General features: G+C 42.6%; 1 protein-coding gene across 8 annotated transcripts in view; it reads left to right on the forward strand.

The window, feature by feature from the left end:
- The window catches only part of GHR (growth hormone receptor), a 268,372-nt gene that overhangs the window by 122,022 nt on the left and 123,153 nt on the right, over window positions 1-23,197 (forward strand). For 7 of the 8 annotated variants that reach the window (XM_047731508.1, XM_047731507.1, XM_047731509.1 and 4 more), the window contains one exon: window positions 5,152-5,232. In XM_047731508.1, the coding sequence (XP_047587464.1) occupies window positions 5,163-5,232 (70 nt within the window). In that variant the 5' untranslated portion in view covers window positions 5,152-5,162. Of the gene's footprint in view, window positions 1-3,788; window positions 3,823-5,151; window positions 5,233-23,197 lie in introns of those variants that run through there. The other variant, XM_047731504.1, reaches the window with a different exon arrangement.

Consider the following 23,197-nt stretch of genomic DNA (forward strand, 5'->3'; position numbering starts at 1 on the left):
TCGATGTCAAATTCTTAAAACAGCTTCACCAGGAAATCAACTAGATCCAGTTTTGCAGTATTTCATTACTAAGGAATGCCTGCATCGAAAGTACACGTTTATTATGTTATCTAACTAGAGTCTTGGTTTTATAATATAAACGATTCTGCTTCTGTGGGGATTTTTTTTAATCAGCTCTTACCTTTTTGGTATCATGATAGCTAGATCAGTAAAACAAAAAATTGGGGAAATATCATTTCTATCAATTCAGCTGCCATATTGGTATTTTGCCTTTGTTAAGGCAAACTACAAGTTCCTCAATCTGTCATATTATTCTACCTATAAATATGCTGACATTCTTCTATGGATGCTGTTGACCACTCTCCTTTTAAATACCTTATACAAATCAGGAGGTGTAGGTAGCTTTAGGTGGTGGTTCCTTTTGTCTTTGCCAAATTACGAACCAGATAGGAGCGCATTTTCCCCCATATGGCTTAATATACTTTATAATATTGCTTTTTTTAAAAAGTATTTATTTATTTATTTATTTATTTATTTGACAGAGATCACAAGTAGGCAGAGAGGCAGGCGGGGGGGTAGGGAGCAGACTCCCTGCAGAGCAGAGAGCACAATGGATGTGGGGCTCCATCCCAGGATGCTGGGATCATGACCTGAACCAAAGGCAGAGGCTTTAACCCCCTGAGCCACCCAGGTACCCCTATAATATTACTTTTAATAAAGTTAATGTGGGGGGCTCTTCATGAAATAGCCTAGTCTTCATATTAAATTCATCTGGTATCCATCATCTCTATGTAAATATCTCTGAAATCCAGTAAAGACTTCCCTCTCTCATTCAGTCTTGGGTCTCCTACCATCAACTTCCCACCAGATGTATCTTACACTTCTACAAGCCTTTAAATCACTATTAAATCACTTTAATACCCAAAATCCCAAGATAGTCATTTAATCTTCTCATTCCTGAGCAACTCAGATCCCAAAATCTTGATTTCTATCAATATTGCCATCTTTCATCTACATGTATAAATATATACTCATTCGTTTGTGATAGACACATTTTATTTATTATCTCCTGAATCCACACATCTCCCAATCTTGTCAGTATTTCTCAGTGATACCAAGTTAAGAAAGTATGAGGGGCAGATTTATCCTAAGAAAAATCCACTTTGCACATATGTTACCTATCCTAAAGCTTCAGGTGACTTTCTGATTAATTTGAGTTGAACTACTGGGGCCCCTAGGTGATGCAGTCAGTTGAGCGTCTGACTCTTAATTTTTAGCTCAGGTCCTGATATCAGGGAACTGGAATGGTGGGATCCAGCATCCGCCATTCCCCGCCACCAATTCCAAGTTCAGTGGAGAGTCAGCTTGGGGATTTCTCTTCCTTCCCCTCTGCTCCTCCCCTCACCTCATGCTTAATTAATTAATTAATTAATTAATTAATTAATCTTTAAAAAAATATATGAGTTGAACTGCTGTTTTGGCCTAGTCCTCCCTTACCATCCAGTTTCATTCCCCTTTATTCATAATTTCAAACCTTGTTCTGTCTCTCACCTCCAACTACCACTCTGAACTAATCAGACCCAGAGCCACACCCAGGACGTTGGTACCATCTGAGTGTTTACCCATAATGTTAAGTTCACACCCACCCCTCACTATTCCTTACCTATCACAATCTTCTCTGTCATTTAAATCTAATTTTAAGCCCTTCAGTTTAGTAGGTGATTGTCGTGCCCCCCCCCTCCAACCAGCCCACCCAATCTTTATTTCATTTTCAGGTACGCTTCCTCTTTTCCCAATTTGATTTGCTTATCTTGTTTAATTCTTGAGGTAAAAAACCATTATTTTGATTGCTTTGGTATTCTCCAGTGTGCCCTGTACAATTCTAGGAGCTCAACAAATACTTGCTAATTTTAAAAATAAAGAGAATTGAACTAATTGCTTTCTTGGCCTGGAGTTGGTTATAACATGTTGGGAAAAATCTTGTGTTTGATCTCCATCTCTTCTCATGTGTTTATGTACTGTTTTATAGCCAGGAATCAAAGGCAGCATATCACAGTCCTGACTGTGATTCAGAGGCTCCTCTGCTGGGCAGTTTACAGAATTAAAACTCACACCAGCTTTTCAAAGAATGGGCTCTCCCTTGAGGAAGTTGGGGGGGAGGCGGGGGAGGTGAGGCAAAACACCTCAGGCTTTGAAAGTGGAACTGGTGTGAGTTCCATTATGCAAGAATGGAAGCTTGTCTCCCCCACCCAACCACCACCCCACCCCAAATAAAAAGCTTGCCATGAGACTATTGCCCAAGAATGCATAAATATCAGCAGAAATTTAGAGAGGTTTTTCCTAGAAAACTATTGCAAACTTAAAAAGCCAGTCAGCCAAGGTGTGTGTTTGGTAGATTCCTCTGGACAGTACCTGCCTCTACATAAAGACTTATATTGGGGAAGGGGACTAATGGGACTTTCTCCTGCTCACGTCTGGCACGTTATTTACAGATGACCCCGAAGTTTCACACTGTGTGTTTTTGGCATGTTGTCCTCTCCTAGGGCAGTTTTCTCCCAGTGAACACCTAGTAAAGGTGTTAACCTAGAAGCTGCCATAGGGAGTCCTGCAAAACGGAAGAGGGCAGGTTCCAGTCAAATGAACAGAGTGTCCATTAGCCCGGCTGTGTGCTGGCCCTGGGACAGATCACTAGGGGACAGCTTTCACAGTCAGCCCCACTGAGCCAGCAGCCGTGGAAGCGGAACTTAGTTTTGGATGAAGCGGTGAGCTCTTCCTGAATCCCGCTCCAGCTCTCCATCCTCTTCTCTGCTCCCTAGTTGGAGCTCGAGTTGGGGCAGTTTGCGATGCTCTCAGTGTGGTGACTGGTTCTCAGCTCCTCTGTGGGAGATACCTTCTTTAAATACCTTCTTTAAATACCTTCTTTTTTGGCTGTGGGAGTGTGAAATAGATTTCTGGTTGACTTTGCTTGAAGATTCTGATTTGTTTGTTTCATTGTAAGAGATAGATCGCATGCTTTGGAGCTAGCTTGTGATCATTTGGAAGAGTTGTGAAGTTCATTTGCAGACAGCAGCCTTCGAAAGTTTGGGCATGGGGGGGAGGCAACTACTATCCATCTGAAGCAAAATTCACTCGTGTCGGGCATCTGCCAAGTATCTTTGAAATATTTGAAGAGGCAACTTCCAACCCAGAGAAAGCAGCCTTCTGAGCAATGCAAACGTATTTATATCTTTATTCAGTTGGGAGGCCAAAAACCCTGCCTGGGAATTCAAATTCTTTTACGACCTTGATATCCAGAGAGCACGTGCCAACGGAGGTTTCTCTACCTAAGTGCACTGGGCAATTGCTAGTAAAACTAACACTATGCATACAGCCCAATTCCTCCATGCTTTTCCTACTTTAAAAAAATATATATTTTAAAAATAAATTTTAGAAGGAAATATCCAGTTACCAACAGGATGGCATTTTCAGCCTTTAGCATATTTATTTTTAGCCTCTTTATGTATTTCTTTGGGAAGCGTCAAGCTTGGATTACACGGCCTCTTCACCTACTAATAAAGGATCTAAGGAGAGATGCTCTGAGGTTCACATTTGCAAAGTTGATGAGGATGCAAGGCCATTAGCTCAGAGGAATTTGAAACATGGATGTTACAATAACCGGAACCCACATTTGCGTGAGCTCTCGTAATCGGCCGGGTGTATGCCTGTGCAGTGTCCTGCTCATTTCTGCCCGTGACCCCAGCAGGCACTGTTTGAGGCCGTTCCTTACACACTCAGCACACACGTGCGTGTTCAGACACAGGGAGATGCTCAGTTTATGCAGAGGTGGGTATTCTTAGACTTTTTCAAGAACATAAAATCATGTAGAACAACAACAAAAAATGATGGGCCCTCTGCTCTCTGGAAATGAAAATATGGAAACATCACCTTTGATGCCTGTTCAGAATTACCAAGGACCACACCGTTCACTCCAGTACCCATGAGAGCAAACGTTCTTGTTCATCATTTTAGCCTGATTAGGGGTAACGAGAAAGGCTGTTTCATTATTGTCAAGGATGTACAATAGTGAAAATGAAGCCGGAGGGAGGCCCTGGTGGAGAGCCCAGGGCGATGTTCAGGTGTGCCCGAGAGATGAGGAAGTCATGTAATGTTATGGAAATCGTGCGGCTGAGCTTGAAAGGAGCTGGCATTGGTTTTCAGAGGTAGCCACAGCCCAAAGGACAGTGTGCTAAGTTCATTTTAAACCAGCCCAGGCTTGTCTCTTCAGAGATCTAGAAGTGGACACCTGGATTACTGGTTCCAAAGAAGCTTATTTCCTCCAGGTGATGGTGTGTGCTGGCCGAGGCATATCTCCCCTGCTCATCAAACTGTAGGGATCCAGGGGTGGCCACACTTGCGATCCCAAATAGCTAGCAAGGCTGCGAACCGACCTTTCTTTGAGTCTGGGGAGGTCACGTTCCTGGGCCTTTCGGAGACCACTCTCCTCCTAGAACAGAGAACCCAGGACACCAGGTGTCCTGAGGAGGCCACCTAGGCAGCACTGATGCTTCCGAGTATGTTGCTTCTCGTCTTCTCCTTTCTGCTGTCTTCTAGCTAAACCGTCCCGTGATGGCTTGTCAGTGCAGGCTTCCGACGAGTAGTGGAGCTCTTTCATCCACTGGGAAGCGCACTGGAGAAGCCTTACTATTACAAATGCGTTCTTGTGTTTTTCCTTTTATGGCTTGTCCGGCTCAAGGCCCTGTGCTTGGTGATACTGCTGACGAGTTTTTCTATTTCCAGATCTAGTTAAAGTGAAGCCGCCCTGGCCCTGTTATTGAAGAAGCAGTTGTGTGTGTTGGGGGCGGGGGGGTGGGGGGGTTCCTTTGTGGTGAGGTGGTTCTAGGGCTATGGGCCAGGGTGTGAAAATCTCTATAGTGTCCATGCTGTTGCCTAATGCAAGCTCCCATGGAAGTGGAATTTATTATAAACCTACTGTTTGCCCTCATGAGAAGTACAGCAGGATGAGACTCGGGGCAACGAAAGACGTACCAGGACTCCCTTAAGAACTGGCATGCACGTCCGCTCATTCATGGTTCAGCTAGTTTTTAAATAGTGTGCAGCGATGATGGTCTGCTTTTAGTTGGCTGTGTCTGATTCTTTTTCGTGTGCTTGCAGGTCCTACAGGTATGGATCTCTGGCAGGTGCTGTTGACCTTGGCAGTGGCAGGCTCGGGCAATGCTGTTTCTGGGAGTGAAGGTGAGTTCTGCTTTCCCATTCTCGCCCCCTGTGTTTTGAAATAACACTGAACGTTACTTGTTAAATGTAAGTTCTTTGGATGATTTAATTAAATGGGGTAAGTTTTAAGTAACAGCAAATGGGAAACTTGTCTTAGCTTTAAAATCATAAGCTAGGAGGACTTTCCCATGGATGTTTTAAGAGGAATACAATTTCAGCATCTGATGTTTGCACATCAAAAATAAATGCTGCAAACCATGCCGAGGGCATTTATAGTGAAGGCGAGCCAGGTCTCTTGGTCCAGGGAGAGACACTGAAATGGCACTGGAGGGTTGGTTATTAACCTACTGATCACTCTGCTCAGCCGTGACTAAGGATATCATCTCCCGTTTCCAGAGCTCAGAATTAAGGTCTCGGAATCAGAGTCTCTGAGAGTGGAAATGGCAGATTCCAAATAAATTTCACCTTTCACGTTCTGGGTGATTACTGTTTGGCAAAGTTTGAAGGAAGACATAACAGATAATAGTTGAATGATGTACTCAGAACTCATGAGTCCCTGGGCCGTCTCTGTAATTCTCCTGGCTTTTTTTTATGCCATCTTCCTCATGGAGAAGTCTCAGTACATTCAAACGTATGTCTCATGGCACAAATAACTGGAACAAGAAAGAGTAATGAACGGGAATGAGAAGAAGGATTTTTCTGTCCAGAAAGGAAACTGTGCTTTTAAAGGGGTGGGAGACTTTTATAAAAGATTGTCTTTTTTTTTTTTTTAAAGATTTTATTTATTTACTTGACAAACAGAGATCACAAGTAGGCAGAGAGGCAGGCAGAGAGACAGGAGGAAACATGGTCCCTGCTGAGCAGAGAGCCCGATGTGGGCTCGATCCCAGCACCCTGGGATCATGACCTGAGCCGAAGGCAGAGGCTTTAACCCCCAAGCCACCCAGGTGCCCCTAAAAGATTGCCTTGAGTACTTGATTTTTTTTTCTTTGCTCGGTCATCAACATGAGAAATAAACAGTCTGTTCCTCCTGTGCTGTGTCACCACATTCAGTTGTTGCTTTAAGAGTAGCTGATTCTCCTACTCACTGGGCAACTCCTGCTAGAAAACACAGTTTAACCAGCAGAGGTAATGCCTTAAGATGTCCTCCCTGACCTTTGTGCCAAAAATAAATCTGTAGTAGTAAGCTGCTGAGGACAACCAGAGTACTACAAAAAAAAAAAAAAAAAGATAAATAAAATAAGAAATGCAAAATATGTTATTTTATCTTTTAAAGCAATTTAAAAATATTTGTAGAAAAGAAGTCATAATTGTTTGAAATATTTTTGGGTCTCCCTGGTGTTATAATGTCAACATTATGCAAGTGAAACATGGAGAGAATTGCAGGCTCCATTTCAGCAACTTTTCCCATGGCTGGTTTTAGACCCTGGTTCTGAGCCAAAGAATTACAGCTGAGATCCTCGGCTGTTCCAGAGTCATGGTGGTTTAATCTCTACTTTCTTCGTTAAGGTGGCTTTCACTCCAAAGGGCTAGGCTTGAGGAATTTAAAAAACCTGTGAAATGAAAAGTATGGCAGAGGCAATCTTATAGAAAATTAAAAATGTGTCCCCAGCTGCAAGACGAGAGCTCAAGTTACATTTAGACCTAGAGGCTCTGCAAAGAGCATCTATTTTCGCTGCTTTGACATTTTAGCTTTGACCTAAACCTTTAACTTCTTAAGGAGAATGGAGAAGACGACACCATTAACTGGTTTTCTCTTTGCTTTTTGTTTTGCTTTCTGATAGTGTTCTGTTGGCTTTGTTTGGGAGTAGCAGAGATAAGAAAATGCAGTGGCTTACAGCAAACAATTCACATAGCCGGCCAGTACTTAAACACAGTAATTTAGCAAAGGAAAAAAAATGTCTTTCTCCTCCTTTTTTTTTTTCTTTTCTAAGTTAGTGGGCTAACCCAAATTCTTCTGGAATATGTGGCTACTCCAGAGTTCTACCTTAAAATGGCCTGGGATTGTTAAGGATGAGTCTGGTGTTTCCATCAGAAGGTATGGAGGAACGTGTTTGAACACGAGCGTGCACACATATGAGTGTGTTTACCAGTTCTGGCCATTTATCTGGTGAGTTCTGCCAAAGTGATCACGTGACATAACATGGCTTGAATCTCAGACGACATTCAGAGGCACTGGGGCTCTTTTTCTGCCAGGTCCGGACTGTAGCCAATTTTTTTTTTTTTTTAATGTTCTCTCCCATTGTATAAGGCAGACTGAAAATATAGGTAAGGATTTAAAACAAAACAAAAAAAAACACTCCTATAGTTTTACCAGGCATTCATTTGAATTCAGTTTGGTCGGGGAAGGAGGTGACAATGCGGAATAAGGGATCTGGAAGGTGTGACCTGGTAGAGTCCCCTGGGAGCTGGGAGAGGATGACAGATCTGTATGCTCAGGGAAGGTTGGCACTTGAAGCCTGGAGCAGGGTTTTTCCTGCTGGGGAAGATAAGCGGTTAGAAATACACTGGCCCTGATTGCCCCATGGGCAATTTAATATATACCTAATTAAATTAAATATATGCCTAATTAAATTAATATACACCTAATAAATATACGCCTAATTGCCTCATGGGCAATTTAATGAGAACACAACGTCAAACAGTGCACCATGGTGTTAGCTCAAGGGTTGTAATAGGTGCTGTCTCTTTGTCTTCCATCCATAGTGTTAGTCCCTACACCTGCTCCCATGACAGGGGACATTGTCTCAGGGAGAATTTCTTACTCCCCAATTGGGAATGACCAGCAGTGCTTTATTTTCAGAGGGCTTCACAGGGTCAAACTGTCAGATGGTTACATCAGAACTACTGCTCCTGGGATGATGATTTTAGGGAGAAATGTGCATAAAGAGGAGATAGCTATAAATGCTCTTGAGAAGAGGGCCTATTATAAATTGGGTCATACCTCTGTTATTTTAATCAGTCCCAACTGAGCATCCTCTTTGACCTCCCAACCTAACATGGGAGCACACAGGCCCCTGCCCTGAAGAAGTCCAGTCTCGTTGGGACATGAGAAACTTCTAGAAATTATAGCTTTAAGGTCTAAATTATGTAATGAGTACAAGTGGTCATGATGCTCAGAAAAAGAATATATCAAGGTGGACTGGAATAGTTAATTCACATTCAGTGTATTGATTGATTGATTGATTGATGATTGATTTTAGAGCTTTCTGTTTTCAAAGATTCAACTTAGGGCTACAAGGAAAATAGTGATTCTTCCCTCAAGGAATTTAGCATGAGCTAAGGGATCAGGAATCTACACAAAGAATTACCATAGGAGACAGTGTCCATTAACTATCAAAATAGTGGCCCGAAATACACTGTTTGGGAGGAGGGAGGTGAGGAGAGTCATCTTCTCCTGTAGTGAATCAGGGAGAACTTCCTGAAGGAGGTCAGGGTTATTTCAGCAGACCTAGAATACTAGGTGAAGACTTTAAAAGGCTGAGAAGATCAGGTGATTACAGAAAGGACGCATGTGGTAGATGAACAACATGAACAGAAGCTCGCAGATAGAGCTAGAGGGTGTACGTAGAGAATGGCTCGTTCGGTTACTGAGTTTATACTGTGTACAGGCACTGTACTAGGCAACGAATGGCTCTATTTTACGTATTTGGCATTTGGTAGATATTTTTTTGAGTGCTTACTTTGTAGAAAGCATAGGATTCATTTGGCCAGAGTATGTTGTACGTGAGCACTAGATCTGTAATTACTCACTTTGGAAGTCAACTTAGGTTGCTAGATTTGAGTTAAATTATAGAAGGGCCTACAGATGGCAAAAGCTTTGTGGAAAAGGCAGGTCTTGCTGAGCCTTGGAGAGGGAAGATAGTATTTAGAGAGGAAGAGAAGCGAGAGAAGTATGAGGCATATCCAGCAAGTCATAGTTCTTTCCAAAGTTGTAGGCCAGGCATAAGTGCTTATGAAGGAACATTATTTGTGTGTGTGTGTGTGTGTGTGTGTGTGTGTGTGTGTGTGTAATATTTACAGATAGCATATATAATATTTGTGTGAAATGGCTATCATATGTGTGTGTGTATATATATACACACATATATATGGCATGGCTTGCAGGCAGAGCACATAATTAGTATTTTATCACTCCAAAGATTAAAAGGTACTACATCCTTCTGTATCAGTCAAGTTAAAAATTTACACTGGGAATAAGATGCCATGTCCTAAAGGAATCAGGATCCTCAAAATAATGTTGTCTCTATATCTTTGAACATTTTTTATAAACCTATGCAAATATATACAGCACTTTTGGGGTGGGGGGGAGCCACCTCTGTTCTTATTGCTAACAGACAGGAAATAATGACCCAGTGAAAGAAACATTATATTAAAAAAAAAAAAAAGCCTTACCCCCTTACAGTGAGGTTGCACAGAGCCCTGACAAGTTGCCAAGACATAGAGGATAGATATCAAGCAAGTATTAGAGTCATGGTTATAGTTGGTAAACAGTCAATGGTGTGCCTATTACATGTTTTCAAGGAGGAATAGTTCTAGTGTTCTCTTCGTACTGGGAGTGAAGAAAACCACCATAGAGCTTTAGATTGCTGTGGTCTTTACTGTCACCAAGAGCAAGAAGAAATCTTTCAGTCTGTTCTCATGCCATGATGGCCTGAATCCATGTACACCAGCAACCCTGTGTCACTGGGTCCTTGCAGGATCGCTGACCACTTTGACACTGGAGTTCAGCAACACATAGCCGGTCAGGTTGAGGAGCCCCTGGCCTTGTCTTTTGGGATGGTGCCTGTGGAGGGGATGAGCACAGACATTTGCAGGTGGTGGTGACACAACACATTCTTTCGTTGGGTTTTTATTGAACACTTTCCTGGATTCAAGGATGGGTTTTAAATTTATGTTCCTACCTTTAGAGAGCATGTGGTTTATAGAAAAGAAGACAGACAAGTCAACATAATTCTGATCCCCTTAGGTTATTACAGAGTTTTAAACAGAGTAATAATACTGTTAGGTTTTCACTTTGGAAATAATCCTGGTGGTAGGATGAACGTGGATTTGAGAGACATGACTGGAGAGGGAGAGGATTATAATAGGTCAAGAGAAGAGACGATGTAAAGGTGACCGTTGTGAAAAAGAGATCATAGGGATGTTGAGACAGAACCATCCGTACATGGAGTTCAGTTCTGTGTGGGTTTTGGACTTCAGGAACCATTGGAACTTCCTTCATCCATTTCTAAGTTCTCATCTTTGTAGGTAATGTTAGCAACCTCAGCAGTGACTCACTTGTAATGCGGTGAAGTCTCAGAACACAGTTCAGCCCAGTAGCCGTAAAGTGGGCCTTGCAGGGAGTGGTTCTGTCGGGGAGACGATATGCTGAGACGGATGGCAGCCGTGGGCCATTTCCCAGAACTTCTGCCCGTCCTCGCTCGGGTCCCACGGCTATCTTCCCACCTCTGCAGTGTGGCTGGGGTATGGCTTAGGCTGCTGTGCCCCCCGGGGCTCCACAGCGGAGCAGAGGCCTGGCTCCCTTCCCTTGTCATCTCTGGATAATCATGACTCAATCCTGAGACCTGGAACGTACCCCAAGATACTGTATCATCACTGGAGTATGTACTTACCTCACGGAGCTCAATAAAATATATGCAGGATAAGTTGACAGCAGCAAAGCTTTTGCGCTGGGCAGAATCTGGGAGGTCGGTGAGGCTTACACATAGCTAAGTGACTCACCCCTGCAAAGCAGCTGGCAGGGTGAGTGATTAGGTTTGTGCCTCAGCTAATTAGTAAATAAGAGGACTGGGACCACCCAAGAATAGCCTAACCTTGAATGTGGAATTCACGCATGCCAGTGACCTCTAGGATACTTCTAGTCTTCCTCCTTGGACCCCAACTCTTTGGGCATGAGCCAGTCGTGCTCTGCACAATGTCTCCCTGTCACTTTGCTTCAGTGGCCTAAACTGGGGCTCCTGTTACGGGGTGCCGACAGGAACAAGGTTGACATGTGGACACACTGGGTTTTCTGCCTCTGGTCGGAAGCTAACCCAGGTTTGGTTGTGCAGGAGTCCACTCTGACTGGGAGATCGTCGTCCAGGACATGGGACCCAGCATCCCTCAACCACCCAGCACCTTTTCCCTAGAAAACCCTCTTGGGAAGAACCTGTGGTTAGTGGTTTTCTCCTCACTGTGAATTTAAGTCAAGGAGTTATTTTCCCAGAGTTGATTCAGTTTAAACCTTCACTTTAATCTCTCTATGGTAAAAAAAAAAAATGTTAGGCATTTCAGAGCCATCAATGAAGGCATCTTTTAAGCCTAACCCCTGCTCATTATACCTGCCAGCTTACCCAGATGCTGTGCCTCTAACTTGTCATCAGGCGAACCCCAGCAGCCACAACCCTCACCTTCTGCCCTCCTATTTGTTCTTTTCCAGCACTTGCATGAGTGTTTAAGTAATGCTGTCAACAGTGTCATTCTCAAACCCAAAGAGACGCTTCCTCATGATCTGTAATGAGCAGTGTAAAGGCGGTAATGATGTGTAACACAAACACACTTTGAAATCTGATGCAATGACCATACAAAGAGAGGATTCTGGGGTGCCCTGACTGGCAGGGCACAAACTGCAAGGCCCAGGGTCTTGGAACCCTTCTACGGTGTCGGCTGCAAATCAGAGTTCTCTCTGGTCCGTATTTTTCAAACCTGTTCAAATGAATCCACAGGCTTTCCCCAGGTGCATCTATCGGGAATCTCTTTCTGTTTATACAACACCTCGCTGACCTTAATCCTTTACCTTAACTAATGACAGTGTATTCATTACATTTTCTTGGCAGGTTTGCAGGTATTAGAACGTGAATGATGATGTCCCAACCTTGGAGGAAAGGTTTCAGGATGTTGTTAGTAGGATCTCTCACCAATGGGCTGAACAGAGGGGTGGGAGGAGGAGGTGGACTCAGGGCATAGGAGAAGTGCTGTTTGCTGTGTGTCCCTCTTCTAAGTGAGGTTGTAATGACGTCTGTATTTCAAGTTGTGTGACTAAGTCTGGATGGAGCTTGAAATGGGCAATTTAATTGTTTTCAAATGACTAGCAAAATGACCCCTGTGTACCTCGTTTAATGAAGTATCATGGATGTAAAACTCACTAAACCTTAATATCCAGGAGGGAAGTTTTGTTCATCCCTGTATCCCCCTCCTCTAGCATTCTGTCACATACAGTAGATTTATTTGTGGAGTGAATGAATGAATCAGAATGTAAATTCTGATCTGGGACGTCTCTGGCCATAGCCCACAATTGTTACTAGTGCTCTATTATCTCATTTTAACCAGAGTGGGGGCTGAATTAGGACCTCCTTCCAGTGGGAAAGGTCTGGAAATAGCTGTGTAGCTGTGGAAGCTAGAACTAGTGGCCTCAAGAAGCCCCAAGCATCCCTGTGCCCATGCCTCAGCCCTGATTTGTAGGCTTTCTCTGTGGATGGAATGATCTCGTTGTTCTACTGTATATCTCACATGCCATGAAGGCCAGAACTCTGCTCTATGCTCTGAAGCCGAAGAGCCAGATGCCCTTCCTGAGTCTTGCCAATCTTTTCCCAGGTAACTGAACTCTGTACCCCATGCACCAGCCACTGGCTAATATGCTACATTGAAAGAACCAGTCACCCCGCACCAAACCTCTGACTCCACATTATCTGTGTCCCACCTACCTGATTAAACCATCTCAAATATTGACAGACATAGAGAGGTATCCCGCAGATCCCAAATCCAAGTTTTCTCTGCCCCTTTGGACATTGACCTTTGGATTACGAAAAATCTGATTAGAGATTATATGGAAAGCTGGATCAATTTTCCGAGTTCCTTTCCTTAAATATCAGGTCTTTGCAATTTTCCAATGAGAACCCATCTTGAAGTATGAAACCCTCAAAATTAAAATTCAAAGTTATATTGCTAAAATACTTAGTTTCTTGATCTCTGAACTTGAAAAAACTGGTGTTTTCTGTATTCCCTAACTTTTTAATAAAATCTTGCAAATTTGTGGAACAAGAAATCATGTTTAGAGCATTTGCCTTCTGGATAGCCATGTGCTATGTGTAGGAATTAACAGATTCACATCATGGGAGATTGAATTGGTGGTGTTGACCACTCTGTACTTGGGGGAACTTTGGCCTCCCCAAACACAAGAGGCCATTTTTTAAGGAAAGGACCATTTTGTGTTCTTAACATTTAGGACGTATCCTCTGTTCTCTACCCAGCCACTGACCCAGCTGCTTCCTTGGTTGGAGCAAGAGGCACCATGCTTTTCTTAACAATAGATGATGATGGAAGAATGTGTTGTGATGGGAGCAGGAGAACAGGGAAATGGGCAGGAGTCCGTCCAAGAGCCCTGTTCCACATCAGAGCAGTTCGGCTAGATCTAGCAAGGAGTAGAATGCACTGAAGTCCCCAAGGGGCCATGCTCTGCCAGCCCTGGCTGGGCTCACAAACTGGTGTGTGACTGTGCCCAGCTGCCCATGTGAGCTGTGCCAGCACCATATTCTCTGGATGTTTGCTCTGAACTTCATAAGCACAGTTGACTAACTCTCCCACCCTTTGCTGTCATCATTAAACCCGACTTCCTGGAAAGCTCTGATCGAGGAACGGAAGAGCCAGATTAATTTCTGAGCATACCCAGGCTGTATCTGTATGGCAGACTCATGTTTATCTTAGCCATTATGGATGTGAAAGGCAAAAGTAGCTACTCTCGCTATGCCTGGACTCTCTTGTCTGATTTCCATGGATGGGTGCTAAAAACTTTGGTTCCTGGGTCTAAAAAACTTACCTTAAGGAAAAAATAGAATACAAAGCACTTTCTTTAACATGAAATGTATCTAAAATAGAACTCTTCCCTATTGAATGTAGGCGGTGACTTTTCCAACAAGTTCATTGGGAGTGGGTTGCTATGAATCCAGAGTCAGAGCCTCTGATATGGGGAGAGGCAACCGATGCCTCAAAGCAGAAGGTAGAAGGAAAAGACTGAAACTCCAGGCTGTTATGAGACCGGCTGCCTCCCAGCCCACAGTGGGCATTCAATTATTTAGTTGGTAGGACCGAGTTGGATTTGCACTTGATTTGGTTATGCAAGATGCCCCTCTGGTGCTGTCATCTTGCCTTGGCTCTCACCTCCTTGAGGCAGCAACAACCAGCCAGAGGCTTAGACTGTGAGAGGGTTGAGGGAGCCTGGGAAGGAGCTCCTGAGGAAACGAGAGGCTGGTCAGGCAGCCTTGGCTGATACTCAGAGAGCCTGCAGAGGTGCTCGGAGGGGAAGGGTCAGTAAGCAAGTCTCCGTACCAGTCGTATCAGACTCCCATGTCTTTCTTCCCTCATCATGAGGAGAAGCAGTCCACGTTAGGGATTTCAGAGTATTTTTTTTTTTTTAAGATTTTATTTATTTGACAGAGAGAGAGATCACAAGTAGGCAGAGAGGCAGGCAGAGAGAGAGAGAGAGAAGCAGGCTCCCCGCTGAGCAGAGAGCCCGACGTAGGGCTCGATCCCAGGACCCGGGGATCACGACCTGAGCCGTAGGCAGAGGCTTTAACCCACTGAGCCACCCAGGTGCCCCTACATTTCAAACCCAATTCTGACAAAGTTCAAGATCAATACTCTGAAATCCCGGGGCGCCTGGGTGGCTCAGTGGGTTAAAGCCTCTGCCTTCGGCTCGGGTAATGATCCCAGGGTCCTGAGATCGAGCCCCATGTCGGGCTCTCTGCTTAGTGGGGAGCCTGCTTCCCTTCCTCTCTCTCTGCCTGCCTCTCTGCCTGCTTGTGATCTCTGTCAAATAAATAAATAAAAATCTTAAAAAAAAAAAAAAGGAAAAGAAATGGAGCTGTGCCATTTATGAGTAACAATGTATGCCTAAAAGAAGCAGTGCAGTTGCACAAGAGAGTTTGGGAAGCTAATTATAATAATGCCGTCAGGAAACTGCTGAGAAGAGGATTCTAATGTTTAAGGGGTTTTCAACAGCAGAACTGATGTTGTAGTGTAGACTTTTATTAAATGAGACACTTCTATAGGGATCATTTTTACAGTGAATATTCAGAGGATAAGTTTGTTTAAAAAAACTGTAGGGCTCTAGTTCTTGTATTTTTTTTTATTAAGGATTTTATTTATTGATTTGACAGAGATCACAAGCAGGCAGAGAGGCAGGCAGAGAGAGAGAGAGGAGGAAGGAGGCTCCCCGCTGAGCAGAGAGCCTGATGCGGGACTCTATCCCAGGACTCTGGGATCATGACCTGAGCCGAAGGCAGAGGCTTTAACCCACTGAGCCACCCAGGTGCCCCAGTTCTTGTATTTTTAATAAAATTGAATTTGACCCAAGTCAGCAGGTGGATCTGTAGTGAGTTGGCTCTGATGCTGGTGGTGATACTGGGAAAGTCAGTGCAGTTCAGTGAGCGCTTCCTGAGCATTTGCTGTGAGGCAGACAATGTCGAGGGGAGTGAGGCCGGGTCCCCAGGTTAGTCCGTCGGTGAACTAGGGATGTGGAGACACCAAATTAAAACAAATTCATGGCAATAATTACATAGAACCATTTTAGTGGTTCCATATTTTAAAGATTTTATTGATTTATTTGAGAGAAGGGGAGAGAGAGAGAGAGCACAAGTGGAGGGAGGAGCAGAGGGAGAGGGACAAGCAGACTCCATGTGCCGAGCACAGAGTCTGACTTGGGGCTCCATGGGGTGGGGCTTGATCCCACAACCCTGAGATCATGACCTGAGCCAAAATCAAGGGTCAGCTGCCTAACTGACTGAGCCATCCAGGCACCCCGAGTGGCTCCAGTTTAAGTACCTCATATGTATTACCTTAGTTACTCTTCACAGCAATGCTAAGAGCAAGTTCCATTATTACCCTTAGGGAAGAACACCAAGAATAATTACGTAATTAGTTTACAATGGTAATGAGGGCAAAAGTGAGAGTCCCAAGCCAGAGCACACACTACACTGCCTCTCGTGTCCCAGGATTCTCCCAGTGGCTAACTAACTATCGTACCTCTGTGGGAATCCCATGTCCTTCCTGGAAGCTGCTGGTTTACCTGATCAGCCTGTGAAAGAATCATAGTTATATTATGTCAAAAAGGCAGGAGGCGATTCCAGGAACTACTTCAATAAGTCCTTTAGGTTCAGGGTCGTTACACTTAATGCAGTACTTAGACTTCCGATGTTGGACCTCATTACTTCAGATCTAATATAACTTATTTATATAATATATATTATTTATATACTCTTTTTATATAATAAGTGATATAATATACATTTATTTATAATTTATAATATATAATATAAATTATTTCATATATAATATAAATTATATATTTATAAATTGATATAACTTCTGAAGAGGTGGGGGTGGTTTTCTCAAAGCAAATGGGCACCTCTTCCTGAGGCTAAATCAGCAGCCAAAGATTATGGGGACAGGAACTGCCTCTTCTCCTTTGGGAAAAAGCTCTGTGAAAAGTACCTCCTGGGTCACTGAACAACCCCTTCTCATGCTGTCCAGTCCTGTTATCCACATGGCTCTCCCCTCATCATTGTAGGGAGGTATAAGGACTGCTTATGAAATCAGCTCTGGGTTTTCTCTTCTGTGTCATTCATGGGTTTTCACGTATTCTCTATGAATGCAGAAGCTGTCAAAGTGAAAAGGAAGCTGTCTCCGGTCTCCACCAACATGTTTCTGGAGTTATGCTACACACACAGACACTATTATGCCATATATTTTTGCCTGTTTCTGAATCTACCCTTTCTTACCCAAAGTTTTGCCGTTCATGGGATAAGCATGCCCTATTTTGTAGATAGGATTTATGTTGGGTGAACATTGTTCGTATGCCATTTTTCTGAAAGGATTTCTCCCTGTAAGTCCGTGGTGGTGAAACTGAGTTTATAAGAACAAGAGTCTTCAGTTCACTGGAATTTCTTTCTGTGTTGCTTTCTTAGGAGAAAAAGGCAAGGTGTTAGAAAAGAAAAATTGTATCAAGAAACTACTTAAACCAAATTTGGGATGTCTTCTTGGCCATTAGTGATCCCATCTAATGGTGTGATGGGGAAAACACACACACACACACACACACACACACACACACATTAATTAATCAGCAACCCAGGTCATGAATCTAGTTCTATCAGTAATCAGCTCTGTGGTTCTGGGCAAAAGCCCTTAATTTCTTTAAATTCAGTTGCTTGTCTATTAATAGAACTTTCAGAGAAAAAATATCTAATCTGTCCCTTTCAACTCCAAAATTCGGTTTTCTATTATTTCTTAGATATGGATGTGGTACTTTGGAACAGATTTCCTCCTAACAAGCCCTACTTTCAGTCCTTTGTGATAGACCTTCTTCTTCCAGACTTTTTTTCATAAGTGGCTAGAGTGCTGGCAAGGCAGGCAAGCTCATCACATCTGCAGATGGCGGAAAGCTAAAGAGATCTAATGTGCTGAATGACAGACGTTGGCTTCAGAGCATCTTGACAGCCTGCAGTAGGGGCCAGAACTACCAAGATAAAATTTGATAGGGATAAATGTAAAGTCCTGTGTCTAGGTTTAAGAAACTTACCTTCAGGATTGAAGAACGTGAGATTCCTGGCTTACGGCAAGTCCTTTGTAAAAAAGACTTGGTTATTTAGTTCACTTCCAAGTACAGGTAACTAATGTATTCTGATGTAGCTGCCAAAGGAAGTTCAGGCTGCTTTGTTAGGAACGGAGGGTCTGGGTAGCTGGGTGGCTCAGTCCATTAAGCGTCTGCATTTGGCTTAGGTCATGATCCCAGAGTCCTGGGATTGAGTCCCACTTGGGGCTCCCTGCTCCATAGGGAGTCTGCTTCTCCCTCTACCCTCCCCCCACCCCTGCTCATGATCTCTCATTCTCATTCTCTTTCTCAAATAAATAAATAAAAATTTACAAATAAAAATCTAAAAAAGAAACAGAGGGTCTAGAACAAGGAAAGCACCAGTCTTCTGGATTCTGCACTGGCCACAACATATCTAGAATGATCTGGTGAATTCAGACACAAAGATGTCAGAAGAATATTGACAAACCAGGACAAAACAGACTTAATGGTGAAGACTCTTGAGATCCCATGAAAGGAACTAGTGATGTTCAGTCTGAGAGTGATGAAGGGGCAGTGGAAAGATGTTTGTTTTATCATCTTGAGGAGGGCTTTAACCAGTTCTGTTTGTATAGCATGGCAAAATAATATACCGTAAATACAGACTTTGGGAATCAAACATACGCATGTATGAATTTCAGCTCAGCCTGTTTCAACTCTGCAAATCTCAGCAAATTATTTTCTCAGGACTTCCGTTTCTCATCTTAAAATAAAGATAATAATCCTTGCTCATAAAATTATCCATGAGAATCCAACAAAATAGTGTGTTAAGTAGGTGGCATGGTTCCCTGTAAGACTCAGGTTTTCAGTAAAGCCTAATCTCCTCTTTGTTTACCTTTTCTTCAAAAGGGGAAGAACAGGGACAATTAGGTTGATGTTCAAGAAAGAACTCTATGCCAAGTGTAATTATCCCGAAGTGGGATGAATAAATAGGTCAGAAAGGGCTGGAGTTAAGGTGTGGGAGTTTGGAGCTAACTTGCCAAGGCACTCTGGTGCAGTATTCTTGTTCAAACACAGCTTCATATAATAAATCATTTTGATTTTACACAGTAGGTTTCCAGGTATGATTTCATGTGAATACATGAGAAAAATAAAAATAGGCAGAAAATCTGGGTAATATGATCCCTGAGCTTCCTCTCTTCTCCCTGATCAATGGTCTTCTGCATTGTTGAAATTAATGTTTACTGAAACCTATAGTTTATTGCTGGAGACCAAGTTATTAAAGATCCAAATGTGTTACTCCATTACACCTACTATGTTAGGGAATCATTTTTGCAAGTTATAGAAAGATACTCCTCTGTGACAAACAAAAGGGCTTTCTGGCTGCCTCCATCGTTCTCAATAGTGCCATCACTTCCTGCGGACTCCTATGCGCTCAGGGATGGTTTTCTCAAAGGCAAAGGGTAGAATTCACTTGCCAGCATTTTGACTCTGAAGTTTCCTTTAAACAGCCGATCATTAAATCCACCTTGTCCTCTCTAGCTATCCTCCTAGGAGCTCTGATTGTAAGAAACAGCTGAACTTGTAAATGTTCTGAATTCATTCTTCTTGAAATACATGGAGGTATCCAGGTACTAACTACATCTAAGTGCTTTTTCTAAAAGAACAGAACTGACAAACCAATAATTCCCGGCTCAACAATTAGGATTCAAACCATGAACTTGCTCGTCCCGTGCTTCTTGGCTCGTTGTTCGTATGTTTTGAGGAAGATGACTGAATGCAAGAGGTAGTTTTATATGGTATACTGAATAACTTCTTACAGGATATACTTAATCAGAAAAACATTGTTGGACAGGACTTCACAGATCATAGAGTTACACTGGTTTTCAGAAACCGAAGGCCTAGATGAGGGTTTCTCAAACTCGGCCTACTGACAGTTTAAGCCGGATAATTTTTTTTGTGGTGGGAGGCGTCCTATGTGTTGTACAGTGTTTAGCAGCCTCTGCTGACACTACCCAGCAGGTGGTAGGAGCTGCACTCCCACCCTCAGCTGTAACAACCAAAACATCTCCAGTCATGGCTAAGCATTCCCTGGGGAGGGCATGTGGCCCCCCCGAGTTGGAAACCACTGGTCCAGATCTGGTGAGTCCTTATTGGACAGATTGTGCCCAGGATTGTTCTGGGAGCCAAATTACATAAAGCATGTTAAAGTCCTTATTTTAAAAATAAAATCTTTACACATTTGTTTACAGTATATCTCTTATGTTTTCACTGGCTCCCATGTTCATTCATTTTGGTTTTTTGGGGCCAGGTGCTGAAAACCAATAAATAAATAAACTTTGAGAGGCTTACGGTTTGTCAAGTAAACAAAGAGGTTGAAAGAAAAAGAGAGGTCATGTGAGACATCAGAAATGAATGTATGTATATAAAATGCACAAAATATTATGGGAGTCCCAAGGAAGAAAGGGCTGCCTTTGACCCAAACCATAGAAAACCAGTTGGATATACAACTGAAACTCTGTGTTAGTAATTGCTAATTGACTAATTTTTTTTCATGTGATACCATAAATTTTTTAAACAGATTTTATTTATTTATTTGACAGAGAGAGAGATCACAAGTAGACAGAGAGGCAGGCGGCTGGAGGGGGGGTGGGGAAGCAGACTCTGCTGAGCAGAGAGCCCAACATGGGGCTTGATCCTAGGACCTGGAGATCATGACCTGAGCCGAAGGCAGAGGCTCAACCCACTGAGCCACCCAGGCACCCCACGATACCAAATTTATGTAGTTTTGCCAGAAGTATTTGAGATGCCTGCTGACAGTCAATATGTAACACAGATGAAGGTATTATCATTTCTTAGGGCTACTGTTAAACTGGTATGAAATCTTAAATGAGGAACTAAAGAACTGAAGTTGTCACAGAAACCTGCTGTTTTCCCAACTTTTTTTCAACTTGCTCCAGTGATAAGCAAACAAAAATGATAAAGCTAAAAACTCCAACCTAGATTTCCTTCAGTAGAGCACAGATGTCAGAAGCCTAGCAAGAAAACACCAGCAAGCTCTGTCCTGAGTGTATTCTTCAGGTGGACCTTGATAATTTTCAGTGTCTTGATTCAAAAACAAACATTCTTAGTGTCATGAACACCCATTTTAAACTCTAAATCTGACATTGTAAATTTAGATAAAAATAAATAAGTCTGCCTAAATAATGTCCTGCTAGTACTAAGGAGGTAGGGTTGACCACCATGAAAGTACCAGCATGTTCAAATTTATTTGAAGGTGTTCTAGTTAAATAGCCATGGGCGAGGAGACTCCATATAAAAGCCAATATTTGAGGCCAAATTTGCATGAAAGGCTGTAGCATTTTACCCTAAACCTCTCCTGTGAAAAACCACCTATTTCATGTTCCAGAGATACTCACAGGTTATATGGAATAAGAGTTGTTAGCTGTAGCATGGGCTGCCCTAATGGTTATGAGTCACATTTGTTTTGGAAGATTACCCTTAAAGCCTGTCACTCATGCTTGTTTATGAGGAACACAACGACTTAAACATCGGCTGACAAATCCCCATGAATGCACGGTCACATCTGACTGCTTCCAGCAAATGTTTCCTGTCACTTCTCCCTCCACCGCTTTGAGAATGAAAGGCTGCTGGAGCGGACAGGGGGCCATCCATGAGCGTTTATTAAAAGAAGCATGGGAGAGTGTGGTCACTGCAAAGCCAGCTGTTGAAATTAATATAATTGGTGTGAGATTAGATTTCATCGGTTTTAAGACCTGCCTTTTACCACCAGAGAAATCAATCTTCACATTTAAGGTCACACTAATACAGAACATTCCACGTACCGAGCTGTCTGTCACATGCCTGTAGACTAACCGTGCCGTGCTGTTTCTCTAAGCATTACAAGGGAGACAAACAGCTGGCAGGTGCATCTTGTGGTACATTCAGAATCCTTGTGAAAACTTCACCAACATTATTTTTTAATCTCAATTTGGCTGTATGTATAAGAAACCAAACACACCGTATAAGCATAAATGCATTATTGCTAGTCCTTAGCAGCTCATGAAAACCAGGCCCTATGATGATTTATAAATCATCATTTATAATTATGATTATATCTTATATAATATTTTTATGTTATAAAAATAAAAAATTTATATAATATTTTATATAATAAATTATCCAAATTTATTGGATATATCCATGTCTTATTTCTGGGTTGAACAGATTATATACAGCTTCCCTCACTAAGAAAACACTGTACTTTTCATAAAGTTGCTACAAATTCATTCAGAGAAATATTTTTTGAGCATCTGCTATGTGCCAGGCATGATTCTAGGTGCTTGCAGTGCCTCTGTGAACAAGAAAGAGAAAAACTCCTACTGTCCTGGGGCTTTCCTTCACAGGGTATGTGTGTGTTTGCAGAGGGCATGAGGGTGGGTGAGGCAGATGATAGACTGTAAGAATAATAAGTTACTTAAGTTTAATACTTTTTGTAATTTGTATACTTTTAATAATTTTTATTATATATATGATTTATCATTATAGATCATAAATATATAATATAGTAATATATAATATGATAAAAATTTTATTATACATAATAAATTATGTTATAATTTTGTAATTTATAAATTTTATACTTTTTAGTCATTTAAGTTTAATACTTAAAATAATAAGTAGTAAGACAAAATAATTGTCTAGTATGTTAAAAGAGGCTATGGAAAACCACTCCATTTGTTCCTCACAGGAGTGTACACCAAAGTTGATCTTCAGTATTTTATGTGAATCTCCTAGGTTTTAAGTGTTAGAAACCAATCCAAAATAATTCGACACTAAACTTATCCTCGGGGTCTGTGTGGAAGCTGCAGCACCAACCCCCTGGTTACTGGTGAGGAAGCCCAGGCCCAGAAGGGTTAAGCGACTTCCCCCGAGATTCCAGCAGTTACTGGCAGGAGTAGGGCCAACACCCAAGCTGCTGCTCCTTTGTGCATTCCTCCATAGGTTAGACCTCGTTGGTGGAATCTACTCAAAACATCTATTTTGAAACACTGAAAAGTTGGGCATGTCTTAAGGTGCATGCAGAGTGGCACCCACATGGCAGAGAGGGCGACAGCGGAAAGATTTTGAGAGGTACAAATCAGAGGGAGAGACAGGCCTTTATGAGATCATTCTGCTCTTTCATGGGGCAGGCCGACTGCGGAAGCGGGAGCCCAGATTCATGCACCCTCTTTCATCTTTATTGCTCGCAAATTATCACTGACTGTTTTCCTTCCTCTTCCTGGAGCTCCAAAAGACACAGTTGGAGACGGCCTGTTGGCCCTGCCATCCCACCTTTGTCTTCTTCCTGTCTTGACTCTGTTTCTCTTCTGCATGTAACTTGGACTTGGCCATCATTCTTAGAGCTCCACCGAATCATTTGATGAAAAGGTTGTTTAC

This window comes from Lutra lutra, chromosome 5 (assembly GCF_902655055.1).
Source record: "Lutra lutra chromosome 5, mLutLut1.2, whole genome shotgun sequence".
Classification (NCBI taxonomy): Eukaryota; Metazoa; Chordata; class Mammalia; order Carnivora; family Mustelidae; genus Lutra; species Lutra lutra.